This window comes from Buteo buteo, chromosome 1, assembly GCF_964188355.1.
Source record: "Buteo buteo chromosome 1, bButBut1.hap1.1, whole genome shotgun sequence".
In the NCBI taxonomy this organism is placed as follows: domain Eukaryota; kingdom Metazoa; phylum Chordata; class Aves; order Accipitriformes; family Accipitridae; genus Buteo; species Buteo buteo.
This window is the reverse complement of record NC_134171.1, coordinates 33,772,174-33,788,755: the sequence shown is the minus strand read 5'-3', so window position 1 is coordinate 33,788,755 and position 16,582 is coordinate 33,772,174. Positions and strand designations below refer to the sequence as shown.

The window sequence follows — 16,582 nt, the reverse complement described above, 5'->3', positions numbered from 1 at the left end:
GTGGGAACTATCCAGGCAGTGACTGTGCCTTCCCACATTATTATCAAGTACCCGGTGTGGGCAGTTCCAGTCTTGTGGCATCTGAGGATGACCCTGACTATAAATAATAATATTTTAGTCTCAGTTTGGAACCTCTTATTTGATATCAATTTTAGCCCGGGTTGCTAAATGTTATAAGGCATATATTTCATATTTGAATTACTTTTAAGGTTTATTTATTTGCCTTTGAGTTAAATACTTCTAGAGGTTCCAGTTTTCCTGAGTAATTAGACATCCCACTGAAATGACAATGAAATTTGGGCATAGGTACATGTACCTCTGCGAGAAGTATGGACAAAAGTGAAACAGTTTACCACAATTTTGTAAGCCTATACAAAACCAGAATCATTTTCTTTAAAAGAAAATTTTAAAATCTTTGTATTTTACACAGAAGTTGATCCTGCTGCAAATTTACAATTTTTTTCTCATGTCTTATAATAAAAAACATGACAATTATTTTCCCCCCTTATAGATGTGATAAATTTATAAATGTACATCAGATAAGGAAACCTTGTAAGTAGAGCATCAGCCTAAGGGACCTAGATTAAATAACAAGCTTATTCACCATACAAGAGGCCAATATTAAAAAAAACTAAAAAAAAAATTTTAAATTCTGTGACATTAAGGACATCACCACCACCATGATTGGCATGATCTGGAGTTCTTACACCCTTTGATTACTCAGTAATTTTATTCCCGTTGTACATGCAAGGGAAATTAACAAGCAGCCCTTTTCAAAAATATAAAGTACCATGCACGTGCATAGAGTGTTTAAATCTCAGTTTTAAGTAACACGGGCTTTGAGAGCTTACCAGAGATGACCCCTGCTGTCAAGGTGGCAGAAACTGGTGCCTGCCTCTTACTCACTTTGGCAAGAAAACTAAAGAGTAAACCATCGCGTGCCATGGCAAACAGAATTCGGGGCAAAGGGAACATAGAGCCGAGAAGACTAGAACAGAAAAATGTATAGTTCAAATACAGGTTATTAAAAGCACAATGCTTTACTGATAAACCCAACTACACAAAAAGAAAGCTTGGAAGAGTTAATGGGTTTAGGTATAGTTTTGGTTTAGGCTCTGTGTTGCTGGTCTTGGGTTTTTGTTTGGTTGACTGCTGTTCTTGGTTTTAGGTTGTTGTTTGTTTTCACCTGGGCTTTGAAAGCACTTGAGATTAACCAATGCATACAAAATCTGTGGTAGAGAAAAGTTTTACTGGTAGCCTACTTTACCTGGCAACAATCAGATTTGATCATTTCAGTCCAAAGCAAATCAAAGCTGCACAACAGTGGTTTATTTCCATATATGCAATGTGCTTAGCAGTGCACTTTTCTTTACAAGGATCAACTCTTAGTCTCACCTGCTACTGCACCAGACGATAGAGTAGCAACTAGTGGGGTCTTCGTTTTGGAACTGATTTGAGCTAGACATTTGAAAAGCAACCCATCCTTCGCCATAGCATAGATTACACGTGGCATTGGGAAAATGGATCCAAGAAGACTGAGTAAAAAGCAAACACATGCAACATGGCAAACACAGTTCATGCAGAGTTGTATCATGGACAAGAAAAACAATGTTAATTAATGGCATGTATAGAAACAAAATTTATGATTGTAAGACAAAACCAGAAAGCCCCACAGCCCAAGATACTACAGATCAGACACAAAGAGAATTTTTTTTCCCTGTAAAGTTGATTGCTTTTTTCTTTCTTTTAATTAACATAGGTAATAGAATTGCTTCATCAGAGAGAATTCAGATTAGCAAAGTAACTCTTGCCATCACTGTAGTTCTTGGGTATTAGTGGACCAGGAACATGTTCCAGGTCACACTAACTATGCAATTAAGCTTTAGTATTCCTGGAGAAAGTCTGTCAGTCAGCAGCAGCAAATCAATAAGCATTAGCAGCATCTCTTACACTCTACTTTTACATGTGAGGCTGCTGATTAACCGTAATCCAAAGTAAGCACCATATAGTTATACTTGGGCACATTATTTCTTTCAATTAAAGCACCTCTAGCCAAGCTTCATTAAGATTGTTTCTTTTTTTTTGGAAGAAGCAAAGCTAATTAATTTAGATTTGTTATTAGCAGAACACAGAAAGCTTTTAAACTCTTGATAACTCAAAGCTCTTTTTAAACATACTTCTTAAATTAGGTGGTTTCTTTCCCTCAAAGCGAAATAATTGTAATTAAGACAACCAAAAACACTGAAAAGACAAAAGGCAAAATCATAGCCAGTATAACCTCTGCAGCAAGCACACTAGTTTTTAACCACGTGAATGGTTGCCTTTCTTACTTTAGGGAATCGACTGTGTCACTTACAGAAGGCACAGCTATTACATACCACAGATGCTATGTACCTCCAGTAATGCTCGTGAGACACAAGTGTTAGGGTTAAATACACATGAGAAGTTTCATTGCGCATGAACTGATTTTGATATATGAATGTCCCTTCCAAAAAAGAATGTTTCCTGAATAAGGGTGACAACTGATTTTTCAAATAAGGGTACTGTTAAAATCCACTGCCAAATTTTTTGCTGTTGTGGCTTTGTAAAATTTATTTATCCTACCCCTCTAAGTACATTCACAAATAACAGAAATAGTAACAAGCATCTTTACCCTGAGGAAACAATTCATGACATAACATAATAAGAGGTAACTATATGGACCAAAAGCAATGATCCCAACTTCTTTTCTTAATTATACCTCTAAACTGAGGAATATGAAATATAATTTCCTTTGTTTTGTTCTAAACTCACATCAGTCAATACACTGAAAGATTAACCTCTCTGTATAAGTAAATACAATTCTTCAGAACACACTGGAAAAAAAGACCAACAGTTCAAATTTCTGCAAAAGCGTTTTACCATCTCAGTTAATTTTGTTTTCCAGTATTAATGTACTTAATCTAGTTTCTGCTTATATACCACTTTTACTATTTATCAATATAAAGGATAAATTCAGTAAAACCCTCCAAACTGAGGGGACCATGACAACTAGATAGAAAATAACTATGATCCCAGAATGAACTGTGTAACTATGACATTATTCAGTCAGCCCAACAATTCTTTTAATGTCATTCCTTTTTCCATCCCCTCCTACATCAAAGTACTCCTTTCCTTTAAACCACTGTCCACAATCAGCGTGCTCATCTTCAGGCTAATGCTTACAGGGTTATCTCGGAGTGCTGTCAGCATTAGTGCTTCAACAGACATGTCGTTTTCCTTTGTGGAAAGGCAGCCAGCATTCTTACCACTTAAGCTCATGTAAATGACTTCAGGTAGAAGATTGGCATCAGCATTTTTCTATCCCTAAATTCAAGTATCAAGCAATTTTCAGTTCTATGAAAGTATTTATACCACATTACAACAGGGGTGTAGTACATATGAACACATATTAATATATCTCATGACCTCCCATATCTTTTTAATCAAAATAACACATTAAGGTTACATCCACAGTTTCACAAAGGGGAATAAATTACAATATTTTCACAGCTATAATCTATAGCTCAAATACCCACACAGAAACCACAGGATGATGTCAGAAGACAGACTGGCTACTGGAGGAAAACAGAGACAGGCAACGAAGATGAGGAGTGGAGCTAGTTAATCATCTCTTCAATTTTGCCTGCAAATACACAGAGCCCATAAAGCTGCTGAGTCATTGGGAGTGGACAGCAAGAAAGGACAAAATGGGTAAGGTTTATTTTATCAGTTAATAAAGATAACTTTCAGGTTGTATGTCTGAAAATGCATATTTTAATAAAAAAAAATTTTGGGTAGTAAACCGAAGAGGTAGACTTCAATAACAGTATAGTTTAAAAAAGGAACTTAAATTAATGCACCTACTGTGATCAAGACCTGCTTAAAACATGCTTATAATATTTATTGCTAATCCTTTGCATGAACTGAGCCTTCAAAATGAATGCATGAACTTATATTTAAATGTCATATATTATCCATCAGCTTTTCCCAATAAAATTAGTTTTTCAATGTCTTTACCTTGTAGACAAAGCACAGAGGGATCCTACTGCTACAACATATTTCGCAGGACCCCATCCAACATATTCAAATGCTACTGGCAGAGGACTTTTCTCATCTAGTAGATAGTATGGCATCATAAGTGTCAGTGCAGCTGAAACCCCAAAATAGGCCATGAAGCAGACAAGCAGGGACACCACAATTCCTATGGGTATGGCTTTCTGAGGATTCTTGACCTCTTCTCCTGAAAAAAGGAAAAAATAAAATAACCCACCAAAAATTCTTACTCATTCCTACCTTCAGCTTTAAAAGATAACATCAAATACAGATCATTTATTAATCTAAGCTATGGGAATCATATTTGTAATAAAAGTTTTAAAAATCTGTATAAAATAAGCACAGTGACACAGAACAAAACTCAGTATTTTGTTGCCAGAAATAGCACTAAAAAAATAGAGGTAAACTACAGGACATAAAATATATTCTGTATTTAGAGTACTCAAAGCCCATCATTTCTGATTATTTACCTACAGTTTATAAGTTCAATGTACTCGTTTCCTATCAGCCATACACAAGCCAGCCTTTAGGAGACATACCTCATCTCAGAAAACTCTAAAAGTGAGCAGGTGATTAATATGATTTGAGCAGAAAAAATTGTATAGTAAGCACTTCCCAGACTTAGAAAGCAACAATTAATTTCTTTAGAACAGGAATAAAATAAGTAAAAACTCCTCCTCCCTCCCAGAACAATAGCCACATTCAGGAATGAACTCAGACTCATTCTACATGGACTGAAGGAAGTTTAGGAGAAAGCAAAGGAAGAACAACAGTAGACAGATTGTTACGTTTGTGGGTTTGGTTTCTTTTTACAAAATCCCCATGTTATACATATATACTTATATGTATATACACACACATATAGGTACTATACCAGTTGTTGCAATGCAGTCAAATCCTACAAAAGCATAAAAACAGGTTGCAGCACCAGCCAATGTTCCTGTGAAACCATATGGCATAAAGCCACCACTCCCGTATATACTTGTCACATTCTCACAGGATGAGCAATTCCTATAAAGGACAAAAATACAGCAGAAAAAACCCTTATTTATTTATTGGTAGGACAAACACATGCATCTTCCTCCCCTACCACTCTGGAAAAACATGTTAAAATGCTCTTGTCAAGACAGAGTTCTGCTTTACAAAACTGCATGAGAAGACATTTTTATGTCAAAGCTCCTAAGAAGGACAAAAATTACAGTAAATGGAAGAATACCAGAAACGAGTAACTATCATCTTACTCACTTTGCAGTTTACGGCAAAACACAATAAAACACTAATGGTGTAGGCAACTCTAGCAGTCATACTCACATACTGCAGTTAATACATGGCTTAAGGACGAGAAGCCAGTAACCTCTGAAATAGCTACAGACAACAGTATTGAAATAAGATGATTTTTTAAAGGAAACTACAAACAAGAAAATAAAATATATTTTTAAGGGAATAAAAAGTTTATCATTCCCAGCAACAGAGCTATTAGTTGATATATTACCTGCAATACCACTAAAGCAAGTATAACAGAAAATTGCTTGGAATATGAGCAAGGAAATTGATTTAAAAAAAAATAAAATTACTCTGTTTCTGCAGTAAGGTTTATGAGATACTCTTCACTTATTTTCCAGTTGCCAGCATCTCCTTTCACAAAACCAGAAATCATAACGAAGAGCAGGACCAAGATGTTAATAGCAGTGAAAATTTTGTTCACCCATGCAGATTCTTTTACTCCAAAAGATAAAAGACCTATAAAAGAAAAATATTTTATAGATGTGAATGATCCCTTAAATTAATAAAATTACATTTTATAGAAGATATACATGCAAGTACTATGAATAATACTAAAAAACCAGTACTATATTTTATACTTCTAAAAAGCAGTATCACAAATTTCCTAGACTCTTTGACAGCATGGCAGTAGGCAAATGTATTGGAAACCACAAACCAGAAAGCTTCTTTAATTGTATTCTTTGAGTATTTAAAAGTATTTTGAGCAATTGTTACTTATTGCTTTTCTGAGATTCCAATTCATATCTCTATTTTATGCGATGGAGCAAAAATAGGTACAAGAATTCTATGCCTAGTAAAAACAGATTGGTAGAATCTATTCCTTATAGGACAATTACTCATTAGATTAATAAAATAAGCAAAATTATTAGATAATAATGTAATCTGTTCACTCTAAGTTTTTCAGGGCATATCCATCACAGAGTAAAAGTCCCATTTCCTAGTTCATTAATAAAACCTTTAAAAGAAATGCATGCCTCCTGTTCATAAACACTGATTCATACTGATTCTAGAGAACAGTCTGATACAAAATATGCACGCCTGAGGTTGCAGAGTAGTACATTTAAACAATCTGAAAGTTACTCCATCAGGATCCTACTGTGTCATTAGATTTGTAACAACTGTAAGTGTACTAACAGTTTAATGGAAGAGCAGGCAGTGAGCAGATCAGGAAAAATTAAATACAATGGGAAAGCCTCCACAGGTTCTTTGCACTCTAAGCATTTCCACTAATATCACATACATGCTTTCCCTCATTATTTAGAGATTAAGTCTGAAAATTTTAAGCCTCTCAAGATAATGTCTAAAAGATTTCTGACTCTGTTAATGAGACATTTGCTCTCTTATCACAACACAGAATTTATCATATGAGCAGCTCGAGTTTTCTTCACCAATGGCATTTTTATTGGAAATAGGTGTATGCTTTCTTCAGCTCAGTTTTTCCCAAGAAGGTAGCGTCTCAATCAGTCTAATGCAGTATGAAACATAGCGTATACATTTTTTTGAAGTCCTTTCTGTAAGAAAAAAAAAATCCCCAAACCACATTTCTGTGTACTTTCCCTTGTGCTTAGCACATAACATTTTCTGTAAAACATCATCTGCTACTCCTATGATTCAGCTTTGCGCAGCTCAGAATCCAATTACTGTATCATGCTTAGCCTACACAGTCCTGAGCCATCCCCACTGCCCCTCCTCTCAGCAGCGGTGAATTCCACCCAGTTCATTTACTGGTGGTTTGGCTGCTTACCACAGAGACCTGGAGGGATAATTTGCAGCACGAGCAGAAGAGAAGTGAAGAAGGAATGATGGTGGGGGTGAAAAGACAGGATATAAATGAAAACTCAGGAGCAGAGGTGAACCACAGGAGAAACATGTCCTCTTCTATCAAGAATCTCTACTTCTTATGTTAGGAAGCAGCAATGGCAGAGGACAAAACAAAAAAGGTGGCAGCATCTATACTAGCATTTTATAGTTTGGTTTGTGAGTTTCAGTGTTCTGCTTTTCAAAATGTTATTTTTTTCCTCCTTCCTTTGGAAGAGGTGAAACTGAAAGGTCTGTTCCAGCTACATACCAAATTCATTCCCATCCCTCCTGAAGACATAAGGGTCTGAGCTGGTCCTATAAGAAACTCTGAGCCACAAACATGGCAGGATGCTGGACTAAACCCTGTCTAGCAAACTCCCTGATCTTCCTAAGTGTGGGAACTCATCTTGCTATGTCCAGAGACCTAACAAAAGCTTCAGATGCACTGGTCACTCATTCTAGCATTAGGAGTTGAACAGAAATGTTTTCCTAAGTACCGAGTCCAAAAAAGCCACTAATAACAGAATAACAGAAGAGGAGGTTATACCCATATAACTTAGTTTCACTTTCAGAGAATAAAAGCTCCTGCTTTTGTTTGATCTAAAGAAAGACTGAACATGACAAATATTTGAGATATGGGTAAGACCTCTATTGAATACTGAAATGTATTGGCTGAAAACAAACTATACACTTTAGAAAACACTGCTTCCTTCATGTCTGGTGGCAGTAAGAACATTTCCTTGTAGAAAGCAATTGTTAAATGCGAACGTGCAAATAAGTTGCAGTATTTCTGAGCTTTCTGATTCCTCAAAAAGCAGACAGTTGGTGTCAATTTTTGTGATTTAAAAACATGATACATGAGGAATGATGAAAAAGAAAGAGAACGGAGTGGAGCAGACATGAAAGGTTTACTCAGGTTTCAAATTGGTCTGCTGGAGCATGCCAGTACCTTGGAGTGCCCTTTAGCTCAAACAAGTTCTAGGCTAAACAACTCTTTTGAAGACTTAAAAAGGGGAAAGTTATTTTATACCAAATAAGTTAACAATTTAGAGGGAAAAAAAAAACCTTACAAATACCCACTATATGCACAGTGTGTGATTTAAGGAGATAAGTCACACCACCAAACTACAGAGTTTCAGGGTCCCTCTGAAAGCATTTACCAGTGATAAAGCCATAAAAACCACACAGAACTGTATAATTTTCCTATTATCACCAATCTGTATTATGGGTTTTATAAAAAAGTACTGACAAGTGATTATTTCATGTCTCAGCTTCAACAAAAGTAGAGGGTACACATGAAAATTTGATTATATACATTTAATTCCCAGAGTCATTGTGTCAATACACAAATGCACACCTGGACTTCTTAAACATTATTAAGGTATTTCTGGTAAAACACAAACTACACTTCAGCATTTTTGTCTGTAAGAAACACTCTGACATCACAACCAGCATAAATGAAGCCATATATTGTCTTACCTGATAAAAGTAATATAAGGAATACAGCAAAGAAGTCAGGATACTCTGCTAGCCCAGAGTAATTCATTTTGAAGTAGGTTCTGAAGAAATGACCAATCTGTTTTCCAAGAAGTTCATCAAAGGTACCACTCCAGGCTCTTGCTACACTTGATGTACCTTCATAAAATACATGCATGTTTAGGATGTACAACGGGATACAGTTACTTCTACTGAAAAAGAAATAAAACTAACCATGTTGCTACTTGCATTTAAAGAAGCAGAGCTTGTGTTAAAACAGTGATTTTGTTTTGCTGAGGAATTTTAACATTTTAGAGTTTTTCTACATAGTTAAATGGTAACATTCTACAACTAAAATATACAAAGTTGTACTTTATTTATTCCCAAAATATTGCAGAAATTTTTTCTGTATCATTTATACCTGATGTCATTCTGGAAGACGCTTATTTCTAAAGTTACAATATGGTATCTGTTAAACAATATAAAGCAATGTAAGAAAGCAGTTTAAAAAAGAACATGAAGGAAAGTTTGTCCACCTTGAAGTAAAGCAAAAAAACCACTCTCAAGATTTATGTTGCTAGTGTTAGTATTTAAGATTAATACTTTCCTCTGGTAAAGAGTGCACGTGGCCACAGCTAAATACAACCTTACTTTTACAACTCTCCTATCATGAAATACACTTCAATACAATGCTCGGGCATATTGATTTTGTAGTGATTTTGTCAACAGTCCTGTAGTTAGGTATACATATACAGTTAGGCATGCTTATACACATGTCCTGGTTTCAGCTGGGATAGAGTTAATTGTCTTCCTAGTAGCTGGTACAGTGCTATGTTTTGAGTTTAGTATTCAAGAATGTTGATAATACACTGATGTTTTCAGTTGTTGCTCAGTAGTGTTTAGACTATAGTCAAGGATTTTTCAGCTTCTCATGCCCAGCCAGTGAGAAAGCTGGAGGGGCACAAGAAGTTGGCACAGGACACAACCAGGGCACCTGACCCAAAGGGGCCAACGATGTATTGCATACCATGGGACATCCCATCTAGTATAGAAACTGGGAAGTGGGGGCAGGGAATCACCGCTCGGGGACTAGCTGGGTGTTGGTCGGCGGGTGGTGAGCAATTGCCCTGCGCATCATTTGTACATTCCAATCCTTTCATTATTGCTGTTGTCATTTTATTAGTGTTATCATTATCATTATTAGTTTCTTCTTTTCTGTTCTATTAAACTGTTCTTATCTCAACCCACGAGTTTTACTTCTTTTTCCCGATTTTCTCCCTCATCCCACTGGGTGGGGGGGAGTGAGTGAGCGGCTGCATGGTGCTTAGTTGCTGGCTGGGGTTAAACCATGACAACACAATATAATGGGCACTTGGAACACATACCTCTTGGAGAAAACATTTTTGAATCAAAAAATGTCATCTCTGCTAAAGCACTGAAATAGTTATTTGAGTATCTGCCACATAAGCATTAATTTTATTCAGATCTGGTCAACTTTGTATTTTATGGGATTACGAGATAGGACACTATTTAATTAGCATGAGGCTATAGGAACAAGTTAGTACTTAAACGTCATGATTTTCTTGAATTGAGATAATATAGTGATGGGGTCCATGTAAATGTCCTTCCTGTGTATATACAGAAAAAAAATGTTTATTGATTTTACTGAAATTATTCTTGCTGGCCAAAACCAGCAAAAGAAATTTATTCTTATGCATCATCACTGAATTGTCTGACACAATTTTCATACAAGGTATGCAGTTCATGCTGCTGAAGACACATTGTTTACAAAAGCATCTTGCAAAAAGACCTGTTTCCAATGGTGATGCACAGGAGGAGATAACCTAATCAAATTACTTTGGTTATTTCATCTCAGCAGGAGTAAAAAGCAGTAGTAGCTAAGTATAGAGACAGGTAAGAAAGACAGACTCAAATCTGTATCTTATGTCTGCTGTCTCAGAAACCCTTGAGACCTGTGTTTGTTCTTAAGCTTACCTATAACATAGGATAAAATGAGGTTCCAACCAGTGATAAAAGCCCACAGTTCACCAACAGTTACATAAGTATACAAATATGCAGAACCAGTCTTGGGAACACGAGCACCAAACTCAGCGTAGCAGAGACCTGCCATCACAGATGCCAGCGCAGCAATGAGGAAAGAAACAACGATGCTAGGTCCAGAATCGGATTTGGCTACTTCTCCAGCAAGGACATAAACGCCAGCACCAAGGGTACTTCCTACTCCCAGGGCTATAAGGTCCACCGTTGATAAGCATCGGCACAACTTGGAGTCCTCAAGACTTTCATCACTGACATTCTTCTTCCGCACCAGACACCGAACAAAGGACAAAGCTGGTCCACAGGGCAGCATGGTGGATGTAGAGCTCTGAAATAAAAGAAATAATTAAGGTATGTAAAAGGTAGCATAGACACTGGTGAAAAACAATGAAAAACCATATTTGCATAAAAAACTTTAATCACACCTACTAATTAATATATTTACACTCTTCTGTGACATTAAATTAGCTGGCACGTGCTTTTAAATAATATCTCAAAGAGGGAGCATTAATGTGCAAGCTCTGCCTTTCTTTACCTATTTGTTTGAATTGTATTGTTGATGACTGAGAGTTTAGTAAGAATTAAGCGATACCATCTGCCATCTCCCCAAACAGATGTTCGTCTTTGCAACTCATACCAAAAATGTCTACGCTCTGCTCATGATTTGTTAAGTGGAACCCTCCTGGGAACTGAGAATCTTTTTCATTTAGACAAGATATTTTGCTGGTAGATTCCTCCCCAGTCTCTATCAGTTTCCTCAACCAGTAAAGGGCATTTCTACTCACAACAGTTCAATCCTCTAACAGCAATGACTTTGCATCAAGATGGATAGCTCACTTAACAGTGTTTGATCCTAGAACAGAGTCAGAAGCAAGAAAACTGCCATCCTGATAGGAGACTGCTTGAAAAAAATCCCCTTAGGTATGAAAAAGATATCTCTGTGCAGAAACATTTTCTCCCTATTCCTGTAATAGCTCCGCAAGTACACTCAGACATGCCGTTTCTGTATTCAAAGAGCATTTAAAAAAAAAAAAAAAAGTCTCCATTCCCTTTCAAGGAAAGGGAATTTGATAAAGGATAGTGAATGAAATTGAACAGCTCTTGGCAGTGATGCTTAATGCCCATTAGAAAGGTGATAGCTGCCCCAGGACGGTGGAAGGAGGCAAGACAGGCAAGTTTCCAAAGCTCTGCTGCAATTAGGCAGTCCTTTCAGCCCGACAGACTCCCGGAGACAAGTATCTGCCCACGGTATGTAGATTTCATCCACTGAGGAGATTTCACACATCAGCTTCAGAACTACAATGATGTGCACGTCAGCAGACAGAAGAGATCCATAAGTTCTTCCGAGGGGAATCAACATTGAACTGTTCAGGCAAAATCCCCTGCTGTAGTTCCTGAACTCTTCACTAAGAGCAGCCTTTCTTTGGGCCTGAGGCACTCCACTCTTCCAAAGCCAGGTTTGTCTATCCTGGGTGGTATTGACAAGTATTCCCAAGGCCACTATGTCTTTTTCCAAAGCTATAGCTATCACTTAGGATGTGATATTAATATCCTCTTTAGGCTGTAGCCCATGGCAGCAATGCTCTTGTGACTTCATGCCCTTCACCTTAGCAATTCCACTGTTGCAGAAATGTGGCATTATTTTAAGGAATTATTTCCCCCATCCGCCAATGACAGTTCATTTGGTATTTCATTAACAGGGAAAATACTCTGGCAGACGTTGTTCTCAGAACACTAAAAAGTTTCCAAGACTTTTGTTATTCAAAGGGCATCTCAGATTGCTCTGCTCTTTGCAATTTGGGACAAGAAGTCCTGAAGGTTGTAAAGTTATCTATTGCAGTGGCCAGCTGGGTGATACTACGGTTTTCTTTGCTAAGAAGGAATCCTTGTGACAAAATAGGAGGGTTTTTTCTGCTTCTGCTTTCTCTGATTCTTGTGGAGAGGACAGGAGGCTGGTTCTTGCTAGCCACAAGCCAGTAAGATGAAACACCAGTTCTGACTCAAACTCACCCTTTCTTTAGCCTTTAAAAACTGGAGCACAACCAAAACCAACTTCAAGATACAAACTTTGTGTCTGTAGAGAAAAAAAAAAAACTCATACACATGAGAAATGTGTCTTTTTAGGTATACCCATCCTAACATGGACTTGAAGAACACACATCCTTTTACGACGACCACTGCCATCCAGGACCACTGCAATCCAGAACGTCTTACTGTACTTACTATACTAGTTTCCTATACTTATTATGCAGATATGTATAATAATGTCTGAACACTGCTTCACAACTTCTGTTGCTGCGTACCAAGTGCAGCATTGTACCTCAGACATGGCTCCCTTTCAGATTTGGCCGAGCCATCCCAAGACTCCAGTACTGATCACTTCATGCTCGATAGGAAGGTGTAGCAGGAAGAACTGATGAGCTTGTGAGGTTATTTGGCCTCCACACAGGACCAAATGACATAGGTAAGTGGTGGCAAAGTGTCTTCAGAAATCACTGACAAGCGTAACCTTTTTCTGAGGTGTCCCTTGTAAGACAGATCCTTCAACACAGACCCACTGCAAGGGAACAACCTGGGCTCTGACTCAGTGCTGATGTGTGCTGACTCACAAGCATGGTGTATCCTGACACTGTGGCTGAGCACGTCTCACACTCAAATACTAACCTACAGAAACAAAGAAGGTAACAGCTGGATGTGCCTTTTGGTGGCAGCATTGTCCTAGATAAGCTTACACTGACTGCAACCACACACTTTAAAAGGGTCTTATTCCTGCACCGGCATGATTGGGCAAACCTCATGGTTTCCTTTTCTGTTGAGCTTTGGGACAGAGAGGAACATGAAGCAGGGTAAGTGAACACGGGAAAAAATGCTCTCCCCTACTTTTTGACCAGCAGGTCTCAGTATTTTCCTAATTGCTCCTTTTTACTTCCTTCTTTCCCCGCTGCAGTCTAAGCCTGCCTCACCCTAGCAGGCGGTTGTGGCCTCTGCTTCCTCTTCACCTCTGCTACCATGAGTTCCACCAGCGCTGGCCCGGGCCCCTGCTGAAGGTCCTGCACAGCTGATGAGCGCTGGCTCTTCTCTGAGCCTTCCTGGGGAGGCACACTTGACAGCTTGGGAAATAGGATTTGGGGTAATATATTGGGTAAGCAATCAAGAAGCAAGTGAGCTCTCCTAATGCTCTGCTGCTGACAAAGCCCACAGTGCTTCTGAGGCATTTCTGAGGCACCTCTTCTACATTTCTTAGAGCAGACTTGCATACCTGCCTGCCTTTGAACAGCAGCATTAGGCATGTAGCCTGAAAGTGCAATCCATCAGGGTGGGCCGAGTTGTTCATGCAGTTTAAGCAGAGTAAAGATTGAATCCTGAGCTTATACAGAGTTTAAGCATAGGGAATTAGTGATAAGAAACCAAAAAGGAAAATGCCCTTGCACTCACTAACAGTGTGCAGTTATTTCTAATGAAGGTGAGGAGCACACCCAACCTGTTGCTTCTCCCATGCATTCAAACCTGTGCTAGGCTCCACTTCAGTGAAGCCTACTTTAGAGAGACATTTGTCACAAGCAAACACCCATGAAGTCCATTTGTCACTGACCTTGGCATGTTCCTTTGGCTGTGTACAACTGAGGCGGCAGCTCTCTGGCTCTGCATGCCCTGGGTCACTGCACTTCTGAAGTCACTTTTGGACTAAGTTTTTCTTTAGCTACAGATTACTCTATAACACGGAATATGCCTCCAACAGTCCTCCGAAAAAGGGAGGCCCCAGTTCAACTGCCTTAGACTTGAGGACCAATGTTCAGCCCATATTCAAGCCTCCTCCTTCCTTGAACACACTCCTAGAAAGAATCGCAATGCCATCCACAGTTTTACCCCCTCAACTGCATGCAAAAAAGAGACAGGCAGGACAGGAGGACTTAATTTAGACAGGAAAGGAATTGGAGAGATCTATCTAACATAGGGGGGAAAAAACCCCAAAAGCTTCCATGACTGTCTACTGGGCAGTCATGGTATTTGTCAGAGTACTTGAATAAGCACAGATATTTCTCCAATCCCTTTTGTTCTTTATTGTCTTGGGCCTTTTTTCTCTACAGTAGCTGCTGATAGACCCTTCTTAATTTCAGTCTTTCCTGGCCACTTGTAAACTGGATAATTTACTGCTTGACCACCACACATCTGAATGATGCGTTCGGCTTTATCATTCATACCAGCATTTCCATTCAGATAGATATCAGCAACATTTAATGGTTGTCCATTGTTAGACCTCTTCTAGCAGGAGAAGTTTGGTGTCAAAAAACTTGTAACTACAAACACAATGCAAAGGACAAAGTCTCCATCTGCAAAGTTTGTATTCATCTTTAAAATTGCTTTGACTGCTTCACAGTCATGTAAAATCTACCATTTTTGCAAAGTATTTTCCACGTAAAAATAATCTAACAACCTCCTACCCCAAAACAAAACACAAACAATAGGTGGGTATTGGAGCAAAGAAGTAACTTATATCATGTATTGCCACACTCTTTCATTAAAATAACATTTTAATTTAATTACGTGTAATAACTTAGTACACATCAAACCCAGCCTACAGGTGGGAAAACCCAAAGTTTTGCTGCAGTTGCCATTCAGCTTTTCCTACAAAATTTTCTGTTAAAAGCTCTAATACAAAAGATATAAATCTCATATGGAAAGCAACTGTTAATGCAATATAAAACCTCTGAAAGTTTTAATACTGTTATTGAGATGTATGTTTAAAGATTCCTGAAGCAAAAGTAACTTAAAGTTATTTTGCTTATAAACTATTTTGTTTGTCTAATATTATGTACTGTAATATACTACAAATTTTAGGTGTGGTAGTTTAATATTTTAAACAGCATACCAATTATGGAGAAAATACTCCAATAAGTCTGTAACATATTGAAAAGGGGAAAATATAAAAATATACTGATTAGATACAGATTAATTTAGAGTCTTCCTTCAGCCTCATTTTCCTGAAAAAAACTGTAAAAGTTTATATTTTATATTTTCCATCAGTAGAATTTATGAGAAAATTTCTGTTTGCTCTTAAGTACATTTAACCTTATTCAAAATTGCAGTATTGCATTGATGAGATCTAGTGCAATAATATATGAAAGTAAAAGAATTCAGAGATGAAGCAAAATGAGGTATAGTCTATGATTTTCCTGTGTGTGTGTACACACATGCACAGACAATACATGATTTTACTGCAAGTGTCCTAAAAGTTGATGTTGTGCCCAAGACTTTCACAAAACTCCTAATGCCTCATAATATTTTAAGTAGTGTACTTAAATAATACTTAAAGCCCTAAAATCGGAAAGCAGCACCTGTAACAGAAGTCTAATATGTATAAAACAGAAAAGGAAAGCTTTATCATCCAAAAGCTGAAACACCTTCCAGCAGTCTGGGAAGGAAAACATAAATTGCATCTTCTATATATTAACACTGTAATTTGCACTTTGTCAGAGATACAATAATGCTGTAATGTAAACTAAATGTAATACCGCATACCACAGCTCTTGCTACTCAAAAAGCACATATGTTAAAGGCAAAGTTTCCTAAAATAAGCTACATTGCTTTCGGGTTGCCTCTTTCAGCAGTAAACTTCATTACAAACCTGATTCAGAGCAACTTCTGCTGGGCAGACTTCTGCTTCTCTTACCCAGTCCCAAACTTCTGCCGTCTTAATGGAAGAGTAATGACTGATTTTATTAAAATATTTGCTTTAAAAGCCAGCTGTAGGTGGTGTGAAAGTTCTCGGTGCTGAGGGGTGGAGGCTCAGCAGCCCGGTGATTGGAGCGCTGCTAGCCAGCCAGTTATTTGCCCAGCCAAGGCAGGGGGGGAGAGTCTTGCTGCTGTCCAGATAAATCGTATCCACTGT

At 37.9% G+C, this 16,582-nt stretch overlaps 1 protein-coding gene across 1 annotated transcript in view; it reads right to left on the bottom strand.

Annotated features, from left to right (window-relative positions):
- Positions 1-16,582, bottom strand: part of SLC7A2 (solute carrier family 7 member 2) — a 60,318-nt gene that overhangs the window by 11,937 nt on the left and 31,799 nt on the right. Inside the window, exons 2-7 of the mRNA XM_075026774.1 lie at positions 10,630-11,020; positions 8,638-8,793; positions 5,649-5,814; positions 4,949-5,085; positions 4,039-4,261; positions 852-988 (exon numbers count right to left, since the gene is read on the bottom strand). Of these exons, the coding sequence (XP_074882875.1) occupies positions 852-988; positions 4,039-4,261; positions 4,949-5,085; positions 5,649-5,814; positions 8,638-8,793; positions 10,630-11,005 (1,195 nt within the window). The 5' untranslated portion in view covers positions 11,006-11,020. The remainder of the gene's footprint in view (positions 1-851; positions 989-4,038; positions 4,262-4,948; positions 5,086-5,648; positions 5,815-8,637; positions 8,794-10,629; positions 11,021-16,582) is intronic.